Below are 26,154 nucleotides of genomic sequence, written 5' to 3' on the forward strand. Positions count from 1 at the left end.
TGCATTGAAAGCGCAATTCACTCATACACCTATAATTCATCAGGTACTCATACGTAATAGAAACGTATTGAATCCGAATTAGCTATAAAGCGTATCGTATGATAATCATATTTTTCAAACTGTTTGAGACACGTTATGACTTCTGAACTTTCAAATTTTGACATCTATTTATCATAATATTCATTGAGGATAATTTTATATGGAGAAATCAATATTAAAAATCCTTTCAGACTCAACGATGGATTGAAACTATTCAAGTCTTGAAGTGTAAATACGAACACAGAAAATGAAACGAGGCAATATTTTTTTTATTAAGATATCATGCATACATTTAAATTTTAAATCCTGTTATGGTTTATTTACAGCGGATTTGTGTTTTATTCTCGAGCGTGTGAAAACTTGCCTAGATGCAGAAGGAAAATTGATTTGAAATTGCCATAAAAAACTCTCTCAAGTTTAAAATTACTGAAGTAAACATGTTAAATATTGAAGATCAATTTTTGAAAGTAAATGGTGACAGGACAGCTTATCACTCAAAAAATTGATTAGAATTTCTCAATAGACAGATATCAAATTAAAGTAACTGAACGTCTAATTTTTACAAAAATTTGAAATCCCAACGACTTTTATGACAAACTTAATTTTAGATATGTCCAGAAATTTTAAAAAATGAAAGTGTGTGTGTTCTTTATGGTAATAACTAGTAAAGCTGGAACAAAAACAACTTTTTTAAGAGTTGAATGATTAAAGATTACCTACATTCCTATGGGCATTATTCAGCATTTGTTTCCTGCCGAAATGGTGGCACCAAACCCACGACTTGGTAAATTTCACCACAAATTAATAAAATACATGGCACCTAGCTAGCATTTTCTCGACAAAAGCTGACAGTGAGTGACCGCAGGCCTAAATTTTCAGCTCGGAACTGGGCGATCTATTGTTTCCTTATTAGATTACATGCCAATCAACGTTGCATCTAAGAAAGAGCAGGATTGTTGTCACATAACTTGCTCGTTCCTTGCTGAGCAGTGAAAGTATCTCCGAGGGAATCAATAAACCATGACAAGAATTTGAGGATATTGAGAAGGACAAGTTTTTGCTTCCTGCACTGTGACATGTACAACGGGAGCCACTTAATATATGTTTGAGCTATGCTACGTTCCTCTTTAAATGAATGAAATTTGCTGTTAAAATAGGGTTATAAAGTTTCAATTCAGTCGAACCCTGTTGCTTTTACTCCCAGGGACCGGCAAAAATACCTCGAGCCTCAGAAAAATTGAGCCAAGTGGTATTGTTTACCCTCAGTATTAAGATATTGGTCCTTTACTGATGATCTAGTTTGAGCAAACGAGGAATTTGAGTCAACGGGGTGTGACTGTATAAGCTTGAAGACTTGCATCTTTATCTTATAACTGTAACAAAATGTTTACATCTTAGGCTTTAATAATGACTTACATTAAAAGCTTATGACTGAAATCTACCAATGGCTTACTTCATGAGTTGACTTACCTTTCCGAACGTTGAGAAGTACTTTTTCACGTCTTCGACCGTTGTCTGTGCGGACAACCCACCAACAAATATCTTTTTGGTTTTCGTGACCATCTGGAAAAAGAAATCATGTGTTTATTAACTTATGTATTATCTGACATGGAACAGAATTATATAATAGTAAAGTTTGAGTTGAACCCAATATCATCAAAATGTGAATTTGATTCATAAAAAGAAAGAAAAATATGCTGAAATGCCTCAGGATCATTCTTGGAGTATGGCAAGATGTTTAATTAATAATATATTATATTTAATTGAAACTCGTGCCAACATTTCGTATTTTCTCTAAATGCGCTTCATTACTTCCGGGCATCATCATTTTGAGTAAAACATTTGAAATTTCACGTTTCCTAAATGTTGTATAACAATGCTTGTCATGCATGTAATTATCAATGAAGTTAAATTTAGTCAGGGTTAAACTCGTTCTAAATCAGGCTCACAGTGTAAACCATTTGCATTTTAATTACAGTGTTTATAGTTACTGAAGTCAAGGAAAAGCTTGATCTTTCATTTAACGTAAAAAATGTTAATAAATCAAAAGAAAAATTGACATTGAAACCAAGGTGAAATAGACAAAATATTGTTATTAAAATATACAAATGGGAATGCACTGAGAAATCTACCCTTAACTTTCCAATTTTTAAAAGATTCTAAAAATTATCAAAATGTTAAGATTAAATGGGCTTAAATATTTTTTCAAGAGTCATACCCATTGAGATAAATGCTGAAGAGTTTTGATGATGGAAACAAGATAGAGCCATCGCTATTCCTTAACTTCTGGACAACATTAAGGGCCAAACTCTGACGAACTTCGGAATTTTAACTCCAAACAAGACTCTTGAGTTGTAAGTGATGAAACGTTGATTCGATCAAAAACGAAAAAATGGTAGCTCAAAAAAAAATTGTGAGAAACACAACGGACCGAGGTCTGTTAATTTATTTTGTAGCAGCACTTGACTCCTCACCAAATCCTGTAAACAAATCGTACAAAGTTAAAATTATTTCCAAATGTTTGGTAATCTATAACCAATATGTGGGGAAAAAACGCCTTTAAATATATTACTAATGGCTTTTGAGATATTTTGTAGATAAAAAGCGAAAGTTGATTGTTCTCCATTTAAGGTATTCAAGATCAATTATTGTATATTGTATTTGAATTTGTAACGCGCTTGTAGTATTTAATTGTCAATTAATTTACAATTACCGATCTATTACTTCTTTGAAGGTGTCAAAGACCAAAATCAAACACCGAAAATCTAAAACCGTTCTCTATTGACATATCTATTGTTTGTACAAATTACAAATGACCTTGAACTATACTGATAGTATCATCGCCCTAAAAAAAGGTTCAATCACAATTTTTTTTCCAAACCATTCACTACACTATGAAAACCAAGTTTAGACGTCAAGCTTATCAATATTAAAGAACAAAATCAGTGCTTAATGCGTCCAATCAATTTGTCAAGGAAAACTGTCCGCATTTTCACTGTTAGGGCGAAAATGATCATCAACTCATAAATTGGCTCGATCAGGTTACAGTATTGAGTTTGAATATGCGCTATAAATGTTTTCACACATAAACCTGAAATTATGCGAAAATCAACAAGTTGCTGTTCATTTTCAATATTTTAATATTTGCTCAACAGAGCAATTTTCCTTATAAAAATGATGAATTGCTGTCAAAATCATTTACTATGCTCCTACGTCAACACATTTCAATCGCTTTCATTATCATATATGATCATCAAGCATTTGAATAACCATATGTTTAGGTAGTAAACGTAATCAGATGTTTGATTTCAATATAAAACAATTAACTCCCAGCAACATCTGTGGATGCTGCTTTTAAAGAACGCAAAACTAAAACAAAAACGGAAGACAAAACAAATCCAGCAGTAAACGCAGCAGCCAACAGCTGTTGCAAGAAAACAAAAACATACAGAACAAAACATCTCTTGTGAAAACCTGCCTTACCGGTTGATCAATCTAAGAACTGTAAAAAAGGGCAAAATGGCGTAAAATCAATTGGTTTATTACAAATGAGATGGCCGTAAGATGGGTTTCCGCATGTAAACCGCATGTTAACCGTTTGTAATCAATGAATAATGAACTCTGTACAAGTAATAATGATCTTATATCAAACCCCACCTAACATCCTGAACAAATAGATGTGGAGCCATATTGTTAAGGCAACTCTTTAAGAATTACTTCCCTTTAATTGACTTAAGCCAGTTTGAAAAAATAAAGGTGTGTGAAATGTTTCAAAGGAATTAACTTTAAGAATTACTTCCCTTTAGTTGACCTCAGTTTTAAAAAAATAAGCTGTGTGAAATTTTGCAAGGGAATTAACCCTTGCTTATTATCTATCTTGTACTTGAAATTTAAGATTTTAATTAAATTATTCCAGACCATTAAGTAATCCATGAAAATTCCATACCGATTACGCTGTGATATAATCATAAAGACATTACATTTGTGGGTGTAAAGTTCTTAAATAACTAATGCAACGTTGTTTTATCGAGTTGCTACATTTAATACTTGAAAAAGCTAACAGATAAATACAAACTTGGCTGAAATGACACTAAAAATACAGGAATTCTAAAAGGATTCTATTCAGCGGATTGAACGGATGACAATTTTGCAGGCATATGTTGTCATATCAAATTCAGCGTTCTATTTACAGATCAACATTTGATTTGTTCAGACCAAGACCCTATTAATTACAAACAATCAATCATCCTTATTCAATTTACACAAACATTTTTTTTTAACATTTAAAACATAGGCAAAAGATTTTTATGGCCCATCTGCAAGGAAGTGCAATTGGCTGAGGATTTTATGGCAGACAAGACTGTAAGATATAGATTATTTTCCCTCTAAACAAATATTTTCATTCAATTAATTTATTAGTCTTTCCTCAGTTTTAAAGTTACCTGTAGAAATTTCAATCTCCTTGCAAGATTGCAGGGCTCCTTTTCTTCAAAGAGAAACCACATGATCGTCAGTAACCCCTAGTGAATGCCTAAATCATAGTATTATTTTCCCATAAAGATTTGTGTCTTAATATGAGGCTTCAAGTATCCAGGAGTAAAATGGGGTATTTTTGGTAGGAAGGACTGGGTGCAATGAGCTTAAAGGGCTCCATCCTATAACCCTGAAAATCTGAGAAAAAACCTTGATGGCATATCCAGTTACTGTATAATTCTTCAGCTCAATCCATATTACATTAATGCTTTCCTAATAATGACAATATATAGCCTTCAAATTAATATTGCTCAACCTAAGATGTCAATGTAATCTAGTCTTATATCAATATCACTTGGCAATTTCAAAGTTTGAGCTAGATTTCAGTCCACCATTTTAAAAGGTACCATAACTACAACATTACCATAGAAAGTTTATGTCAAAGGCGACCCCAATTGTTAAATAATGTATGACTGTTTGCCTCTAAAAACTCGCTAATGATTACAGATAATTTGTCAAAAGCAACCGGTCCAGTTTTCATACCCTGTAAAGTAACATGTCGAAACACAATGGACAATCTACGTAGCACAAAAGCATGTTTACTTTTCTGTTTAGACTTCAGATATGAAACGGTGGGAAGAAAGTTACAAAGGCGGCATTCATTTTGACACAAAAATTCAACAAATTAGAAACTAGAACCAGTATCAATAATTATCTATTCAGACCAGAACATTTGTCAAACAAAATCCGCAATTTCAAAGTAAAAGACTGTTTGCTTTAGAACAAAGGTGGTTTTGACTCCAAGAAGACGTTCTGAATACACCTGTTTTGAACTATCAAGTTCACAACAAAGCTAAATTATTCTTTAAAGAGTTTTGAAAATTATTATTATACACTGAAGAAATAGAATTTAAATTGAATTCATGAGAATTTTTTATTTCAGCAAGACTATCTTCTCTAGAACTCTGCATGCAGAGCCTTATGGTCTGAGTCTATAAAGCTTTACTATATTGTAAGAGAAAGAAAAGGCAATACCCGAATGATTTGGTAAAAGTTGAGAACTTATACGAATATAAAACTGTTTACTAGGCCTAAGAAAAAAATTCATTTGGTTCGGGTTGACTGACCCTACCTACAATTTTTATAAGTGTGTGTTTTAATTTGTTGTTCAAAACCTTTAAAGCTTTATACAGAGTATTACTTTGACACTTCATCAATGATGACTATTACATACTTATATAAAGCTTTAAAAAAGCCTATAACCAACACAACCAGTATTTGAATAAGATGTAACCCTAACCAAACCATTTTATTTTTTTGGCCCTAGAATAACGCAACATTCTTGAAATTTGACCTAGCCAAATTTCTTTCAATATCTGCAAAAAAGATGGCTTCCCAGGTTATTTCTTCTAATCACATAATGGAATAAACAGACTTCAGGGTTCATGTATTTCATATGGAAACCTCATTTTTTGCAACAAGAGAATACCCGAGACCACAACACCATTTTGTATATACTATCCCCATGGATGTTATAATGCTCTTCCAAACAAGTAAAGCCATCCCTTTCTTCTGTTGCAATACTTTTCTTCTTTATCTACGTTGCTCTAAATGTTGGAAGAAAGCGAAGATGTTTTGTCGGCTTCTTTGTTTAATGTCACTTGGAACGTTTTCACTTTCACTCATTGTAAAGGACTTCTCTGTATCTTTGATAGCTCGTTTATTTCTTTGCAATATACATCTGGCTGCAATCCTCTGCATCTGTATTTACAAACTGCATAAACTCATGAACTTTATGTTGCTCCACATCAGGACAGTCAGGTGCCAAAGAATCCTTACAATCTTGGAAGAAATTGCAAAGGATAGGTAGTGATAAGCTAGCTGTAATTTTTTTATCAGATTTTCATGAAATTTTATCTTATCTCTTAGGCAGAATATCTGATAAACGGCTAAATTGGCTTCCAATCCTGATCATCAAGGAGGAAAAACCTAGTGTCTAAAAAACACACCAAAGTACAGTGCAATATATTCTTAATGGTAATAAAAACAAACCCTTGAATCTACCGCAAATGAGCTCTTATCAGAAAATCAACAACAGTTTCCTTATAATGCTCAGTACTTCCAAAGCACTTCTCAGCATCAGTTAATATTTGATCGACTTTAATATAAGGAAATGAGCGTTCAAGGAAAAGATAAAATCATCGATAACAACATTGTTGCCTGCCAAGACACAGTAGCGATTTGTTGACTTCTGGTGATTTCCTTCTACCACCAGTGTACCCTTTTGTATGTCAAACATTCTTTAAATTCCGATTTTATATATTAGGGCATCAAAAGTGTTAACTCAGACTGCTGTTTTGTTTCAACGTATATGAATTCATAAAAAAAAAACACAACGTATATTTCATTATGTATTTGATCAGACGCTAGAAATTTAAAAAGATCATCTGCTTTTTAATATTCATTCTTCTGAAAGAGCCTTCTTCCTGGAATGTCATTATTAGTTTGAAATTACTAAGAAATGGTATGGTCATTACTGGAAGCTTCTCTGAGATGAGAAATGAGTCCAATTACACATCTATGCTGATCAATAGTTTTCATTGATAATGAAGACAAGGTCAAACATTGCTTGGAACTTCAGAAGGACATAACAGGTGATTCATTAGCAGGTGCTACAATTACGAACATTCCTTAGAAATAAAATGAATTCCTAGAATCAAAACATCAACATAGTAACGAGTTCTCTCATCTATGATACGAAACAAGGCAATCGATCGAAGAAGTTAGATATTCACTTAAATAAAAACAAACCTCAGATATTTCATTCAAACACACATTATTCATGTAAAAGATGCTAAGAAACAAGGAACCTAGCAGTATTAGAAGTCAAGAAAAGAAAAAAAATTGGGGGTCAGGTTCATTAAGTTATTTACATATTATCATCTGTTGTTTATGGTGTGTAGTCATAAAAATTATCCTCCAAAGCAGTTGCAATAACTCTGACAGCTGCTAAGCAGAAAGCGTTAGGCTACAATTAACAAACAACCAGTCTTGGAATCCTGCGAATTTCAGAAGCCTTGAAAGTAATTTTTCCTTTAGCATAGAAAACTGTTGTGAATCTGACAGCAAGGAGCACAGAGTGCAGACAGTTAAATGAAATTAAGATAAGGTTTGCTGTTACAAATTTACAAGTTTCCCATAAAAATGACACTCCAGAATTCTTTGAGTCTATAAACTGTTCATTGCTGTTGTTGTTTTCTTCTTTTAGAGCGATCCTCATAACCTATTCAAGGAAATCATTGGAAAACCATTTCATGACAGTGTAAACATGATAAAGGCTGATCAAGAAAAGTTGCAATTAAAATAACGAGGGCTGAAATCGAAAATGTTCTTATTACACCTTGAATATAGAAGAACTCAGAACCTTTTAGCTTGCTGTCCTAATAATTAAACTATAAGGATTATCTAAGGATCGAAAGTGCAACCTATACTAATGAAAGCATATATCTTGTTTATGCCAATGCAGTGACAGAAGATGCATTTAGTGATAATGAACTGCACTTAGTAACACCTTCTAAGATTGTTGTTTGTATTGAAATATTTATTGATATGATCGAGTACTAAATGACAGAGAAATATATACTAATTACTACAGCTGTCAAGCATACCGAGTACAAACAAAGAAAGAATAAAATAGCTAAGCTTAAAGACAAGACACAGCCAACAAGGACATTATGAAGAGAACCAGCAAGAAGGAAGGAAGCACAAGACAACACTAAAAACATAGCAGAACAGAACTAAGCAACTTCTCAATGATAATAAGGATATGTATGCATAGTTGAAATGTACAAGTAACATCCAATCTAAGGCAAAACTCATCAGCACATGGACAATGAAACAGAAGCAGCAGATGAAAGCGGACAACTTTTGGATAACCATACAAGGTGAAACCAGTTGCCAGGTGTTCAATCTCAGGCTTACACACAGTATCTAAGACAAGACCAATCCTGCAGAGCAGCAAACAATGCCTCTGAAACAGAAGCAACCGGAAAAGACAACTGAATTTTTTGGACAACCATAAAAAGTGAAACTGCAGTTGTCAGGTGTTCAATCTCAGGCTAACACACAGAAGCTAAGACAAGACCCAGCACACAAAGTAACAATCTACCGAAATGAAAAGCAACCTGACAGGACAACTGGCAGTCTTTTTAGAACCATACATGGTGAAAGCAGTTGCCAGGTAATCATTATAAGCAGGCAGACACAATAAGAAGCAGAAGCACAGTAGCTAAGAACATAGCCCAACAATGACACTATCTTGTAAGACAAGCCACAGAAGGCTATCAGCCTAATGGCTTATCAGCCAGCCTTCAACTAGGACATGCACCAGCTGTCTGGTATGTCTCTGAAGATTTATGTCCCCTTGATTATAAGCAATGAGATAGAATGGCAGAAGTGATACATCCATTTTCGTTTTTAGGTATTTTCAGTGATTTGTGTTGTTCTGCATTTCATCTCAAACTGTGTAAAAGATCGCGCAATTTCCAGCACCAGTCCTGGCAAAGCACTCCAAAGTTATCCAGGCATTCTTGACTAATTTTCTGTTTCAGTTGTTTTTCATGAAAACTCATTAATTCTGTCCAGAATTGTTTCCTGCTCAACTAATACTGTATTAAAAAGTTATTTATAATTTCAAAGGATGCATTGCAACAGTACTAATGATACAAAACAAATCATACGGCCAGAATTTCGATAACTCATGCTTTAAACTTGTAATTTATGGCCAGAATTTCGATAACTCATGCTTTAAACTTGTAATTTATCTTCCAACAATAATATAAATTTTTAATAAATGAAGGGCTTCTGAATTTATAATGTGGTTGTCAATCGACTAAATGCGGGATCTAAAATATCTCATTTCAATTACTTTAGTTAAGTAAGTACATAATGTGACAATACCTGACACACCATCAATCATTTTATAGCAGTGGGTTTTTTTCTCACAGTTTAGGGAATGGGGCTGGGACCTCTCTAACTGGGAAAGATGCGTCATTTAAACTAAAAAACTCAGATTTTTCAAGACAAAGAAATCATGTGCAACATTCATCTGTTATATCTTGGAGCCATCTATATCCAACAGGTGATGCTAAAATAACAACTCCGGGCTTATATATTGACAGTACAAGTGTACTGGTTTCCCCAAATTGAAAGCACCATGGTGCTTAGATAGGATATCGTAAGGGATATGTTCCCTCAATTTCACGCAAGAACCCTATATCAAGTATTATAATTACGGTACATTTATGATAGTTACCTACACTCCCACAAAAATCTGGAATCGGAAACACCGAGGCAAAAACATGGAGGTTTCATTAATCATACATTGGAGATGGAATATTATTACATTCACAGATACTTCCAGCAGACTACCAGAGATTAATGGAATTCTCGATGCTGCCATCTTTTCCCCCACTATCAAAACAATAAATCTGCATTTTAGAATCAGCAGCTTTTCTGAGGTGATTGTGTTATAACCATGCCTTAAAACTGATTTAAAAGAAGATTTTAATCAATACAAACATGTTTGTTCTTTAAGTTCAACTTACTTGTTTAATAAAAATGTTCCACTCAGTAAAACTTTAAGCACATTATATTCGAGAAATATGAAAATTATCTCTTAACATGTATCAATTTAATAGACAGTTGTTTTTGTTTCTAAAAATAACAAAACAAAACCATACCTTTGTTGTCGTTATGGTCTCTGTTGAATAAGGAGATGAAAAACTCATATTTGGAGACGGATACATTTTTTTTTCAATATTTCTTGTAAATTAATCCTAACAATAAAAATCTAAAACCTGAATTCTCTACACATTGAAACCGTTTGAATCCGTCTGTGTATAAGAACTGACTACAAGACAGGAAAAATGTCTCTCTTATAATGAAATACCAAAAAGAATCATATATAATCTTTGTTAATTAGCGAAGAATTTAGTAAAAGCAATGCCATTATTGCATTGTCTCTTATGTGTCAAAAAACAAAGAAAACAATGCAAAAAAAGAATTTTCTCTCATAACAAGGATAATTTTCGGTGAATCACCCAGCTATCTCAAGTCTACACTATACCGCCAATTACTTTCCAAAACTTAACAAACATATAATTATACCACTTTAGACTAATTTCAAACCATCTTTGACCTTGCACAACAATGGCAGTTTGCGGGCATTCCGCAATTTTGACAGTACATCAAGCAAACAGCTATTATTTTTTCAACTAATTCAGTGAGCTCCATGTATACTTTTTCCCATAGGCATATCGATTGGGTAAATCAGTTTTCTACTTTTAAAAAGTAAAATTTATAAATGGTCTAATTTGTCATAGATGGATGGGCATTTAAATTAAAGAATGAAATTGTTTTGTTTATTCTGTCCATTTTCCCCCTGTTATATAATAATTATAAGTATCATTAAGATTTAATATAAACATCTATGTTGTTGATAAAAGATTATTATCATTAAATTATCAATAATAAGATAACATAAAAATATTACGTAATTAACGCCTAAAATTGTTTCATAGGTGACAATTTTAAAAAAGGTGATAAATATTTCTTAAAGGTAAATTTTAAGAACTTGCATCAAACAGACTTTGAAGAATATGTGTAAGACATTGTCTCGGTACTTTAAACAACATTGAATGGCCAATCACTTAAACTTAAAGAAACACTTAAAATAACGACACCTAATATGCTATTGTGTTGTGGAAATATTTTATGAAGTGTAAAAATAAGCCTTTTAAAAAAACATGTAATAGCATTAGCACAACTTGACTACTTCATAACCAGCCCTTGTAGGAAAAGGTCAGTTTTTGAAAGAATTTATGATAAAAATACGGAGCTATTATGAAGGTAATATAAAGAATTTTTATATCAAAGGCACCGGGTTTACTTCAGAAGTAAACAAAAATTCGCCTAGTGTAAATAATAAAGTTCAAAGTCATACAAAATCGACAATGAATTCTAAAGACCTACTATGGTGGAAGCTTGAGTAAATATTGGACGTATATGACTTAGATATACCACAATGCTTCATATATTTGAACACGATTTCTACCATATTTACTGTCGGCAAAAACAAACAAACATTGACAAACTTTCTCAAATCAATTTGGCCCATTGCCATGGAAACACGTTATAACAAGCTCTTAAAATTAAATAATCGAGTCACTTTTTGAACAAGTTAGCTCCCTACTAGACTGAGCATCAACCGTAAACTACCCAAATACGTTGAATTTAAGCATTTGGTATCTGAATCCTTTCATGTTCAAATGTACATGACCGTATCAACGAGCTTATAGAAATTGTGTAGCAAATCTGTAATATGAGAAAATGAAAAATAAAAAATGCAAAGAACTACATGTTAATATTATTTTGTTAATATTATCATAAAACTATCAATTGCCCCCATACCCTTTTGTCATAACCAAAAGCCCCCACCCCACCTGATTTTCCGAATTTTTCCTCCAAGGTTTTCAAAATAAAAAGGTTAATTATATCCATTTTTTTGCCCAGGAAGAAGTCATATTAAACTGGGGAGGGCATAGAAAGCGATCAAAATATATGAGCACATCAGTTATAATTTAAAGTGGATTTGTAAAGCCTGGTCTAGCCCATTCGGAAGTTGGAGTCTTTACCAGCATATCCAATTGTCTGAAAACACTTGCAGCTCACACCAGTAGCTGCATGCATAAGGTCAAAGTAGTGGAACCAGTCTTTCGGTAAAGGACCCACATATTACAGTTGGGTTATTAAGTCTGTAACTTAGTCTGAGAACAACAATGGATCTCCCAAGTCTGGGCGAAAAAGAAATTCCCAACGGACCTCCAAATCAGTGTGAAAAGATTTCCTTAAAAAACCTACTGGTCCTCCAAATAGCAAAGATATTTTATTGCCCTTACATGTCTATCAGATTAAATTCTATGTGCCCTCAATAGTTCCTTAACATCTCCTGAAAGTCTCTGAGATAGAAATCAATACCCCATTTTCTTGTTCCAAAATTGAAGGCAGCTGAAAATCAAATTTAGAAAGACACTGCACCATCGTTAATCGTATTTTGTGAAGTATTGTTCCAATTTTTACGCAGAAAAAACATCCCAATGATGGGACTTTATCACACACTTAAGGAATTGCTTTGGCTGTTGAGATGAAAATTTAAGCCTGATAAATTCGTAAATTTGAAAGAGAGATTTAACATCCATTTCCAATTTCTTTGGGTTCAAATCAGGATGAAGACTCTTTCCATACAGTTATCTTTCCATACAGTTATTTTATCAGATCATGAGGAGATAAAAAAAAATAAAAATATATATGTTGTCACTCTAGTGCAACAACTCAATAACTGCATATAGAAATAAAGGCAGTTAGTGAGTTCTTGCAATAGGCAACAAAGGAAAAATTCATCCAAAAAAAGTTTATTAAATTCCATTGCCAATTTACAAAGACAAATAATAATATTTGATGAACAAAAACATTATCCAACTTACATAATAACAAAACATCATCTAATTTTTATTATACTGACTCATCAATGCATTGTTAAGGATGGAGTCAATTGTCATCGCGTGCAGTATAAACCCACATCATGTCAATTTCCAGTACAGGTTAATACGAAAATAAACATCATCTGTTTTATATACATTGTGACCGAAATGAAATGACAGGTATACCCTAAAAAATGAAGTGTATAACATCCTTAAAACAACATTCATATCATAACTGAACTAAGAAAAGTCATTAACATCATTCTATATTGTATACTTCTTTTCATAAACCTGTTTTTGTGTTTAATCAAACAACTGTTTATTTATATATCTATTCATCATCTAAATGTCAAAAAACCCTAGCATGTACATTTAACAAAGTTGTCGAAGTCTCCACTGCGTGAAAAATTGTCAAACAAGATTCAAACGTACTATAATCTATCAAATAATGGGGCATCTGATTTCACTTGGTTCGATGTTAAGCCGGTTTCAGACTGACCCCAAACATAGGCACATGTCAACGAAATTGATCTCTCCGAAATCCATACTCTATAATTAAACGTGTCCACTTAAGCTGTGTATACAAGACATCCGTTGTTTTCCCGCTATCTTCCAAACTCTGGAGGAATTTCTGCCTTGGTCACACAATTCACGAGATAACGTGATTGCCCAAACTGAGCCAAAAGCCTTAAAGCCTAAAAACTAGCAAACACTGCGCTCACGAGATTCAGGCCATGACTGGTTATAGGAAAATTGATAAAATGATATTTAATTTAGCTGTGCAAACCCATAAGATTTAATTAATCTTGACAAATGGGATTCTAACATACGAACACAAAGCGGAAAGTATGCTGGCTCTATTCATGTTAGTCTCGATTCTATAAACGTCACATCTTGTTACGAACCTAGCTTCCACGAAGACAAAAATCAATTCCGCATTAGATGAGTTTTCGGGGGTGAAAAACAAGAGACGATATTAGAAAAGCAGTCATGTCCGGAATAAAAAATCCAGTGTCTCTTCCCGGAGAGTACCGTCTTCAGAAAAATATAGACGTGCGTAGCAATAAAATTGTATAACGAACAGTGGCCTCACAGCCATTTCATATCCCCTGAGGCACCTGCATTTTCTGACGTTGACTTTTGTTTAGAATCACTCAGATCTGTTGGAACTGAATTCCCTCTGCCTGGAATAGGTCACCTGAAGTATCTTAACAATTCTCATACAACTGCAAAGTATTGTCAAGAATCTTGAATTATATCTTATTCGAGATCTTATAATGCAATACAGATGTATATCACTTGTACTTTGTATATGTTGTTGGATCTGTTTTATCCTCTGAGCCCTTGCTATGCATAAGGCCATTGAATATGTGTTCATGATTTTTTAATTGCATAAAGGATCGACCATATACATGTGTTTCTAGAAAAACCATGATAACTAGCTGCTCCTAATTATTCTCCTTTTTTACATGAGAATGTTATGCATTGACACCGTAGGTATGAATAAACTCAAATACAGATCCCAGTCCAACATTTTTATTTGAGTCAATAAAATTAAAAGGGGCAGATGAAATGAAATTGGGGATGAAAATCTAGCAATTAATTTATAGTCACCTTAGAAACATGAAATTGGGATTAAGCATCAGACATCAAATTTCTGCAAAAATTATCTTTTAAAGGCAGGAGCAATTAAAAGCTTTTTTTACATAACAACATCATACATTTTAGTTAAAGATTGCCATGTACGATACAGCACGTTCCCCAAGGAAATGCAGAAATGTATACCCCATATGATGCATTAGCATCTATAAGCATTCATCACATGGAAAGTCCCATGAACATTCATCATTTCTTAGTTCACATGATGCTTCGGAAAGAACCATTTCTATTTTAGGATATAATTTACATGTAATACAATTATTTTGCTTAAGTTTAAGGAAAACTATGGCATGTTGATGTAGTGATGGTGGTTTTCTACTTTTTGACACAATGTACTTGTTTCAATTCTTTTTCAAAAGTATTTTAACCTCATTATTTTAAACATGAAACTTTTCATGAAAGAGAATATATAAGTTTACAAAAAGGAAAAATGGTTTACGGCCTTGACATCAGAACCTTGACATTTGTGTCCAAAGGATTAAAAATGGCATGTTGACTAAAAGAACAATATTACATGTGGATGAAACTTTTTACTAATAGTGTTTTCCATCTAAATTTTAGATGTCTATTCAAAAAGCATTTAAAATAATCCCACTACACAAATATTATTTACTGCTGAACTAATCTGTTTGCAAAGGGTCACTCAGGACAATAGGAGGTTACAGAACACTAAGTTAAGCAGAAACAAAAACAAACTTAATGAATGGTAACTTTCATAAAGGGAACATTACTACATAAAAACTCTATTTGTTCTCAATGGAAACTCTCACACATACATGTATGTTTACAGCCAACATTATGCAATATTTTCATAATTGCTCAAATTTTTACTCTTGTTAAGCTTAAAATTCCTTTCAATATTTGGTCATTAGAGTTTGGAGGTATTATAGACATTTACAAATGATTATGTCAAAAAGATGAATTCTCTGAACTTCAAAATAAACTGATTGTTAACATTTGCAATGTATAATGTATAAGATCTGAAACTTAAAAAAACTTCTGTCCAAGAATTAAACAACATTTCAGAGATAAATAAATAAAATATTTTTTGGTAAAACCTCAATATCATCATAAATCTTTAACATCACAATAGAAAAACTTAACTGTGACGCATCGTGTATCCAATTTGTTTGGTGAGAAAATAGATGGTCTACATTCATTTTCGCTTGATTAAATAAGAAATCATGAATATAACGACTTAGACTTAAGAAATATAAACATTAAACTGTTGACACAGTCATGTACATTTGGCTGAGCTGATGTTTTTTGTCAAAGGATGAAAAGCATAAGAAATATTCAATGTAAAAACGTGCACTGATTCATTCGACTTCTTTTGAAGTTCACCTTACCGTAAAGTTGAGCATACATTAATTTATGTATAAATATACAATTTTACCATCATCATTATCTGTTATTATGCAATACAGGGTTGTAATGTCTATATCCAATTCTATTAATTATCCATAAACAAGTCTTAAGGCTTTTGTGTAGTGATCTTAAAGACCTGTACCTAAGGCATTTCAGCATAAAATCTTCTTTGTACAAGGCGAATGCCAGTATTATAATATCATCATTACCATATTATTATACAGATCATATAAACATTGATAAACACAGGTGTTAAACATCAAAAATCGTACATGTAAATGTTTCACCTTAAAGGTTTCAATAAAAGATATGATTTTGTGATAAAATATCTAAACATATAGAAAATAATACGGAAGAGAACACTTACCTTTGGCTGTGCTTTCCTGGGAAACGCAACTTTGGGGTCCACCTGAGGATAAACGTAGTACAAGTTTTCCATTGTGCTTCGATAATTTTATGAAACTGAGCACAAAATTCAATAAAATTCAATTAAACCCTAACTCTGAACTCGCCAAACAAGAAAATGCAAACAATTTGTCCGTTCAGAAAAGCTGCCTGTTCAAACAAAATAAATCCAGTAACTTGAACGAAAAACTTTCACCACGTCAAAACTAGTCCTAATTAGTGATAGAATACCGTATAGCGCAGTAAGAAATCTATCACTTATAGCAATGTACAATACAAGATTTACAGGTCTCAAAACGATGGGTCAGCTGCATAAAATATTTGCACTCCAGTGATTACTTATTCCTTTATGACATTAGCTGTCACTCTGATTGCAAACGGCCTTATGAAAAAAACTTGAGAAACAAGTTTTCGAGTTTGAATCATGAACTGGTATGGACAGGGAGAGCTTTTATGCTAAATACCTCGCAAATATTAGCACGCCATTGACTGACACATTTTTAGAAAGCAGCCTCTATATTTTAGTTTGTAGATGGAAGCTTGAATGGTGACGAGAACAAAAGATTGTGCCGCCCTCTTTTCGTATTCGCTAACCCGTAGAAGTCAGCAAACATCGGTAAATACAAAATCGAACTTCACCCTTTGTGATGTAACTGTTATTTCATATTATTGAATAAATAAGTAAACATGAGGTGTTTGAGAAAACTTTAGCCCCCCTTCCTGTGCGTATTTGAAAACTGGAAAGTTAATAATGGACAAACTCCTTTCATCCGCATTGGTTCAATGGATATTTCGAGACTATTGCACAGGTGTAAAAATTGTGTGTACTTTTACCCATAATCAATTACAATAAACAAACTTCACCAAACAAAAACCTAACAAACAGTTAGAATAAGTAATTTACAACAGCAAATACATTGCTTGTTTGACCTTCTTCCCAGCTAATAAACTAGGGTGTTCATATTTGGATAGAAAGGGGCAATAAACATTGAAAACTGTCAAAAACCACTGGAAACCAGCATGAAATTCTGCAATGAAAAGTCTAATATTTGACAGTTATGTGCTAAAAACTGGTGCTTCATATACATAACTGAAGTTAGAGGTCAGTTATTGATAATCAAGGACAGAATAGAGATCGTCTTATCATGACCATAAACATCGTAAAAATGTCGAGGGTACACAATCACCTATCACATTCGACATGTGCATATTTACATATTTACATTGGTTGGTATTATTGCTGGGGTTTAAAGTACTATGGGTCATAAAAACAGGGTTTAGGACCTATTTAGACCAAAAAATAGGAAGTGAGTGACTATTCCTGTGAAATAAAATATCAACAACCCACTTTCCCACAAAATACAAACAAACATCTTTAAACCATCTGGACAATGAAACACTAGAATTTTCTACATGTCCAGATTTCCTTAAAGTTACATACTCCTGGCATGAAATTGTTTGCATTTTCTTGGAAGTAGAAATGTGAATAGTCTGAAATATATCATTATACTGTTACAATCAGACATCAAAATCAAATAAAACATTGTTGTATGCAATAACTCAGTCTGACAATCTTCCTGAAATTTACCATAATGAATCATAACCCAATAAAACCAGTCTATTTCTAGTTTAAGCAGAACAATTATAATCAGTGACTGCAATTGTATTTCATCTTAAATTACATATTTTACAGTTCATGCTGTACCATAAATTCCATGGTACAGATTTATGACTGGAACCTTGCAACTTTCAGGAAGATGTGTCAACCTTTATTACCAAATTTGATGATAATATTTTAATTTCTTGTACAGTTTAGTTAATACAATGTACTAAATGATATAAGATCAATTCAAAGGCAATATATAAGAAGATTTTTATGATCTATTGGCTTCCTCAGTAGAAACAAGAACTGGTGTTTAATCAGAGAGGCCGAGAAAACGAATCTCTAATGGGGTTCAAACCCCCAAACCCTATAACACTAGAGGCAGACACCTATACCACTAGAAAGCGTCGCCATACTGCACAGCTAATAAAGATTAGTTGATTTGAATATATACCTGTTTCCCATCCAATATATGAGGTCCGTTTTCTAAACATTTGTCTACACTAACAGGATCTTTGTAGGTTACAAAACCAAACCCCCTGAAAATAAACAAAAGTAACATATGCATACACTGGGGCATTCAATTTTACATATGCATTCACAGGGCATTCAATTTTACATATGCATACACAGGGTATTCAATTTTACATATGCATTCAAAGGGCATTCAATTTAACACTCTTTAAATACAAACTTTCTGAATAGGCATCTTTGTTAAATGATAAGTACTGACTAAACGGAAAAAATCCAGTTATTTTTGTCTGAGGATTTCTCTTGCGCAAACAGTGCATCAATACATTTTAAAAAAAGTTCGAAATGTGTGTCACGGGCTAAATGAATTAATTCAAACTCCAAAGCACGCATATAAAAATCTATGATCACCTTTGCCAAAACAAATATTTGTAAGTAAGGTATTCTTTCATATATTTTGTATATACAAAGAATGGCAAAACAACTCTATTGAATCTCCTTTTTACCAAGGAATTCAAAAATTATTTACATTCTTTGATATCATTTATGTAAGGACTATTATGGCCCATTCTTTTACAATTACCATACTTGGTTTAAAAGACCAAGAAAATTCTCTGAAGTATACTTTCAACCAAGTTCCGTGTCATACGTTCATTTTTAGAATATCCTTCATGATCTTATTCAATATTCATGACATTATGCTGCGAGTGACCAAAATTGGCCAATCCTGATGACTGTATGTTCATAACAATAGTAAGATTTTCTTGAACAAGTCTGAATATATAAACATGTAACAAAACCGAAAAAAGTTTAACATGCCCGTGGTACGTTCGGGCTTGTGCTATTTCTGATCACTGATTATGAACAATTTAAGGATATGTCCAAATACCAGGTCATGGTTACATGTAGCTTCTAAAATACATATGTAACCATTGCAAAATTTCAATATAAAGTACTAAATGCCAGCAGGACTTGTGAACCATACCATTTAAGTAAAAAAGATAGCCACACTTTTAAGAATGGATATCAGCAGCAATTGATGCTTTTAAAGATGGATGTTGGCAGCAATCGATACTTTTCAGGATGGATATCGGCAGCAATCGATGATTTTCAGGATAGATATCGGCAGCAACTGGATGTATATCGGCAGGAATCAATAATTTTCAGGATGGATATTGGCAGTAATCAATAATTTTCAGGATAGATATCGGCAGCAATCGATGATTTTCAGGATAGATATCGGCAGCAACTGGATGTATATCGGCAGGAATCAATAATTTTCAGGATGGATATTGGCAGTAATTGGTACTTTTCTGGGTGGATATTGGGAGCTATTGCTACTATAAAGGATGGATATCAGCAGTAATTAATACAGTACAGCTTCAAAAACATAAAAAAGGACTATTGAAAGATTTGCAATGAAACCCACAGAAAGCCTGGAATAAGAGAGAAAGGGGTGTGGGAGTTTCAAGGGGGTGGGAAAGTCTGACTTGACTTCTTTCTGCATTTTATATGAAAAATTGTGTTATTATTCTCTCAGCTTTAAAACCTTCAAAAATTGTTTAAATTTTTACAATTTTTACTTAGTTCCATCTTGTTATTATTACAAGAAATTTTAGATTATTAGAGTAAAAACGGTACTTTTCAAACAGCTGACTTGTCAATCATAAAGGTATTTAAATTTATGACATTAAAGAAGCCTGCTTCAATAAGGCCTACAATTCAATCATGCCAATTAAAATCATCAATAAAGACATGAATTTCTATAACATTATTTGGTGCTAAAATTGAATGCTTTCAAAGCAATCTGTCATGAAATGTTTAATGTACGCAATCATTTATTATACACGTTTTTCTACCCTCAATATTTTTATCTTATCATCGCTATTTACACGCTTTTAATTAGAATGGACATTGTTTGTTCAACGTATTAAGAGTGAAATTTACCGTTTCGTTCGAGATCGACTGTGTACATTTCCTAATGATAAGATCAATTTTCAGCTTTGAAATCAGAAGAGGAAGGGGCATTACTCTTCAATGTTGCTTGGCAAAGGTTAATTTAAAACAAGGACATGATCGAAAGTATTACTACAGAATAAGTGGGCTTTAATACATTAAAAGCTAGTCGTTAGATAAATAATTGAAAAATGTCATAGTCGATATCGCCCAACAAATGCATTCTTGTGCGGTTAGTTTGTGCATGCAAAAATTCACATCAATCTGCACTTAATTCTCAACAGCTAAAAAAACACTGATAAAAACAACCATTTAACAATGTATATGTATACAATGTGCCTTGTTCTTTGGTATGTCCCCCCCCCCCCCATTATGGCTTAAAGCTGCATGCTCACAAATTGAAAGTTTTTACCCTTTAATTTTTTTGGTCTTCGATTCAGCCCATGGTGGCATCAGTGCCTTAAATTCCATCATATAAGACAACTCACCATATAACAGATCTCAATGCAGCTTTATGAACCATTTTGAACTTACATTGTTAAATTATTATTTTTTTTTTATTTCTGCAATGAGAAAATCAGATGCTACTTGTTGTCACATGCTCAAGATGCTGCATGTTTTTATTGTTGCTGTTGTTGTTGTTGTTGTTGTTGTTTTCATAACTTTTATGTTATATTAAACAGGGTTCATCTTGAGACATTCCTGGAATATCTGATAGGCTCAAAATAACTGCAGCAAAATGTCTAATGAACTTATAGTATGTGTCAGAGAAGCATGGAACTTGCAAGTAAAAAGCATTAGTGTCTGGCCAGATCGGGAGTAACAAAACATTTCAACCAGAGAACAATCTGTATGAAAGGCCTTGGAAAACTAATACATGACTCTCATAAAAGAAACTTGTTAGCATGAATGTAACATTCAACATACATACTGAGCATGATGATACATTTGTACAGTGGAAGCTATTTCCATGATTGCTGTGATGAACAATTGGCCTTAGTTAAACCTAAAGCGCAGTTTGAGGGTTGTTCCAAAGACTGATGTTATTCCTGTATATTTAGGGCATTCCGTCTGTATATTCAGAGCGTTTCTTATGTATATTTAGGGCGTTACTTCTGTATATTTAGGGCGTTACTTCTGTATATTTAGGGCGTTACTTATGTATATTCAGGGCATTCCTTCTGCATATTTAAGGCATTCCTTCTGTATATTAAGAGCATTCCTTTTGAATATTTAGGGTGTTCCTTCTGTATATTTATAGGACGTTAACATTACCACCATATTGCATGCAAACCCCAGACATACATGTACATGTATGGCAAGAAGCAAAACATATTCTTATCATAGAAAATCAAGTCACTTATGCCAAAGAATATGATTTGTTTAAAAGTGTTTTTCGAATATGTTCAAACCTAGGAATACTAGCTCAAGGATACCCTAACCCGACCTTCCCCCCTCCCAAAAAGTGTTTGTTGCGATATTCAGTCCAAACTATGTGAATTGATCCTGGGCCCATCAAAAAGATATCATATAATAATACCAACAATTGAAAGAATTATGCTGAATATTTATAATTTCGTAATAAAACAAGAGTAATATGTTTCAATTTCATATAAAAACCAACTGAATGTATATTGCCTTTTTCTGTCATGATACAGAGGTATTTTACCTCTTAAAGCATAACAATGTACTTTTGTTCGGATTCTCATGAAATAAACATGGGTGGTTCAACGGAAGGCCTGACACGAAAGGACAAAAATTAATGGCAACATTTTAAAAGTTTGTGAGATTTGAGTGAATAATCATGATCCAATTATCAGATCTGTTTTCATACCAAAAAAAATATCAGATAAAGGAAAGCAAAAGCATTAAAGATTTGCCAAGGACTCCAAAGGTATGGTTTGCCAGATAAGATTACCCATGAAACACAAAGTAAGGTAGGCTTTTTGCTAGTGATGACGGAATGTTCAAGTGCTAGTGTTATAGCTTACTCACTAAGCAAACATCGTCTCCACTTGAAATTAAAGTCTTTTCTTCAATTCTTTAATTTGGAGCGATCTGCCATGCTTTGGTAAAAACACCTTGCACCTTGATTTCACTTGCAGGCAAAATGCTATAAATCAGAGGTGACAATTCCTCATTGTAAGAAAATATCAAGATTTTGCAAAAAAAAATATTTTCTTATTGATATGCACTCGAGACATACATTAAACAATTTTTGATAAGTGATTGATGAAATCTGTTCAAGTGACATTCGTGATGGTACGCCCTTGTTTAAGTCTTTACTTCAGTCAGCAGTGCACTTGCACATAAATAGAGAAATGCACAATTTTACATTGCAGCAAAGTTTCATGAAATTGAATAAAAACTCGTAGAAGTTATAACTGACGAATGTAAACCGCCAGGTACATGAACATAAAACTGGTGCCATGCAGCACTTAATCATCAATGTTAACTGTGTGTTACAAACGCTGTTTCTGCAATTACTTTTTTCTTGCATAATCTTAAGAAATTAATTAAGCGCCTTAAATGACCTTGACACTTCAACAAATTTCGCACAAAATATATATATATACAGGGGACTGACTCATCATACCCGCTAATAAAATCGTACAAAATCTGTAACTGAATACCCAACATTTTCGTCTTAAACCCCAAGTAAATCAGTCTCGACTCCAATTAAAGGCACAATAGTACCAAGCAGACCAGCATTAATGGCCATCGAACCGATACAGTGCAACTCACAGGGGCTTATTTAAATTTCTTGTTTCGTGACCGGTGAGCCAAATCCTACAAACAAACATCAAAGTATCGGTGACGACTGTAAATATGCCTAGTTCATCTATTATGGATGTTTTCTCATGACTTCATCAAGCCGATTTTGATCGTGATCATGGCTAGCATGCAAAGTGCCTGACAATCGTTGATTTTTATAACAGTGAGCTTTTGTCTTTACACGATCAGAAAAACAAATTATAAGGACAGGCTTTACATCTGACAATATCAGTAATGACAATTTACATTACAGTATCGATTTGTGAAAACTGATATTCATCATTAGATATTTCTTCATCATTTTAAGGTGAAAGACTAAAATACCTTGTGTTGTTTTTTACTTCATTTCAAAGTGAGAATAGTAATATATTTCTTTGCAACTGGAAATTGGGGAACCTCATCATCATTAAAACAAACAAACAAACAAACGCACAATCGTTTGGAGGTAATTTTATACTGTCTGAAATAGTATTTTACTTTAGTGCTTGTTCTGAGCACATAAATTTACTGCTCCATCATAGCAATTTAGCGCCAGCAAAAATTTGAGAGGTCGGGGAAAATGCCAAGCTTTGCACGTATGATAATCATACTCAAAATCCTTGGCATTCATGAAACAAACCTCAGGAAAACTGACAGTACTTTAAACAGATTTCATTTCTGGCACAATCTTCCAGGAAAACAACTGACTTCCTAGACAAGCAATTTCACATAAAACCTTTTTATAGGAGCCTATATTATTATTCCCCTTAATCATGATTACAGCATCTATAGTCGCAAATATCAACTGTTTTTATATAAAAAGCTTGTGAAAACAGACTTACATTATTTACATACAAATTTGACAGATTTTTGATGTTATCAGCATTTTTTGGTGGCCCTGCTACACTTATTGATCACAAAATTACATACCAGAAAAGCAAAGGCAAGAAAGTCAGGGGAAAATTGTAGGATTTTATCAGTTCATGGCTAGGAGATTGGACACTTTTTTGAGAGGAAATTCCCCGAGGGCAACACTTGCTTTTACACTGCAGCTAATCAATGCCTTTCACAGCAATGTGTAAACTGGGCTTTATAATGTTACTCTGGCCATGTCCTACACTGCCTTTTCAGCCTTTCATTCTGGTCAGATAAAATGGTCATTGAGGGGATATTTATTGGGGTATGAAGGCTATCATTAATGTGGTTTTATGACACAGGACTTGGGCATACAACCGAGACATTAAATGGATTGATTTTAGCTTGTTGTTGAGTTAGAGCTCTGGAGTTTGAAAACAGAAATTTTATGGGGAATAAATTCATAATCATTAGCATATTATTTTATTGCCATAAAATTTTTTTTGTTCATAAGTTAGTTTTGCATTGACATTATATCCTACCAATTCGAAATGATGTTAATAGTTAACTATGCTATTTCATGCATGTTAAACATTTAAATTGACTATATTTTTTCTATACAATTAACATTGCTAGTATCTACTTCATTTGATTTATCTATTTCATCTAGTCTATGATGCTATTTCTACAACTTACGTGACCCTCAAATATACTCTTATATCCATAATAGTAAAAATACACAATTCCTCATTTTTGTGCATTTTCCCATAATTTTGCAAAATAATAACCACACAATATTATGAGCATTTTAACACACACCTTGAGCGCTTTGTAGTAGGATCCTTCATAACCATAGCTTCTTTAATTTCACCATAGTCTCCAAAATGCTCCTTTAGCTTTTCTGAAAAATAGAAGAAAAAAAAACATTTTATAAACATTTACCGATGGCAAAAGTTATTAACCGCTTACAAATAGTAACATATAGCACTGTACGGCAAAAGAAAATCAACGATAACAAGCGAACAATCCGAATACTCTCGCGGCGTTTTCTCTAATTAACGCATGTAAACAATACATGTATACCGGGCAATTATCGCGTAAGGCAGGTGCAAATCAAAGTAACACTTTACCTGCAGTCGTCTGCCAGCTTAAGCCTCCTATAAACATCTTCCTGCAACGGTAATATAAAATATACATGAAAACAAAGAGCCATTTTGAACCGAAAATCAGTGACCTAAATGTCAAAGTCGGCACGATCAAAGTATCTTCAATTTAACCTATGAGTAGTACTAATTTCGTTGACAATTAAACGCGACTTACCCTGGATCGTTGGGAATTTCCTCCGTTCCGTTCGTAGGTGAGTTTGGTCCATTAGACTCCATCTTCATAATGTTAAGAATCTACACTAAACCTAACAACTACACAGCACAAATGAAAATCTAAACACACGTGGGTAAGACTACTAGAAATTAACCATCTATTTCTGTTTTCGTGGGTGGGCACTTGGCGCGTCCCGCTTAGGCGCGAACGTAGTATGATTGACAGCACTTTCCTCGCTCCGATTGGTCAGAGTTAAAGTTACTAAGCAACCGATAACGGTATCCTCTGACGTCATTCGGAGAACATAAACATATCTAACGATATCTTATGTATAAATTAGCATACGAATATCACGCCTCTTTTCTTACATACGTAAACAAAGTGTACTGAAGCCCCGCCTTCTCAGAAGAAGTAGTAAAAATAGCAACATTGTTGAATAGAAGAGTCTAATAGCTCTTTTGTATTTCTAAATAGTAATATAAACACTGGCTTCTTATTGATCTATTAAAGCAACACGGCTGAGAACGGATAAATTTAATTTATATGTTTATAATGACATTTCCATTCAGTCTTTAACATTTTTCTTCGAGTATTATTGTAGTTTAATTCCCATACAAGTTATCATTTTCTGAACTTTTGTTGCAACCAGTATGCAAGAAAACTCCTCAAAAATTATTTCACCCCGATTTATAAGTTGAAACAGAAAATTCA

At 33.3% G+C, this 26,154-nt stretch overlaps 1 protein-coding gene across 1 annotated transcript; it reads right to left on the reverse strand.

The window, feature by feature from the left end:
- Positions 1–976: 976 nt before the first annotated feature.
- On the reverse strand, positions 977–25,600 carry LOC128230709 (RNA-binding protein Musashi homolog Rbp6-like). Its single transcript, XM_052943154.1, has 7 exons — positions 25,444–25,600; positions 25,254–25,294; positions 24,943–25,024; positions 18,542–18,626; positions 16,447–16,488; positions 1,510–1,602; positions 977–1,108 (listed from the first exon to the last, which is right to left on the reverse strand). Exons 1-7 carry the CDS (start codon positions 25,509–25,511, stop codon positions 977–979), a joined length of 543 nt encoding a protein of 180 aa, XP_052799114.1. The 5' UTR covers positions 25,512–25,600.
- Between the last annotated feature and the right edge of the window lie 554 nt (positions 25,601–26,154).

Source organism: Mya arenaria, chromosome 4 (genome assembly GCF_026914265.1).
Source record: "Mya arenaria isolate MELC-2E11 chromosome 4, ASM2691426v1".
Classification (NCBI taxonomy): domain Eukaryota; kingdom Metazoa; phylum Mollusca; class Bivalvia; order Myida; family Myidae; genus Mya; species Mya arenaria.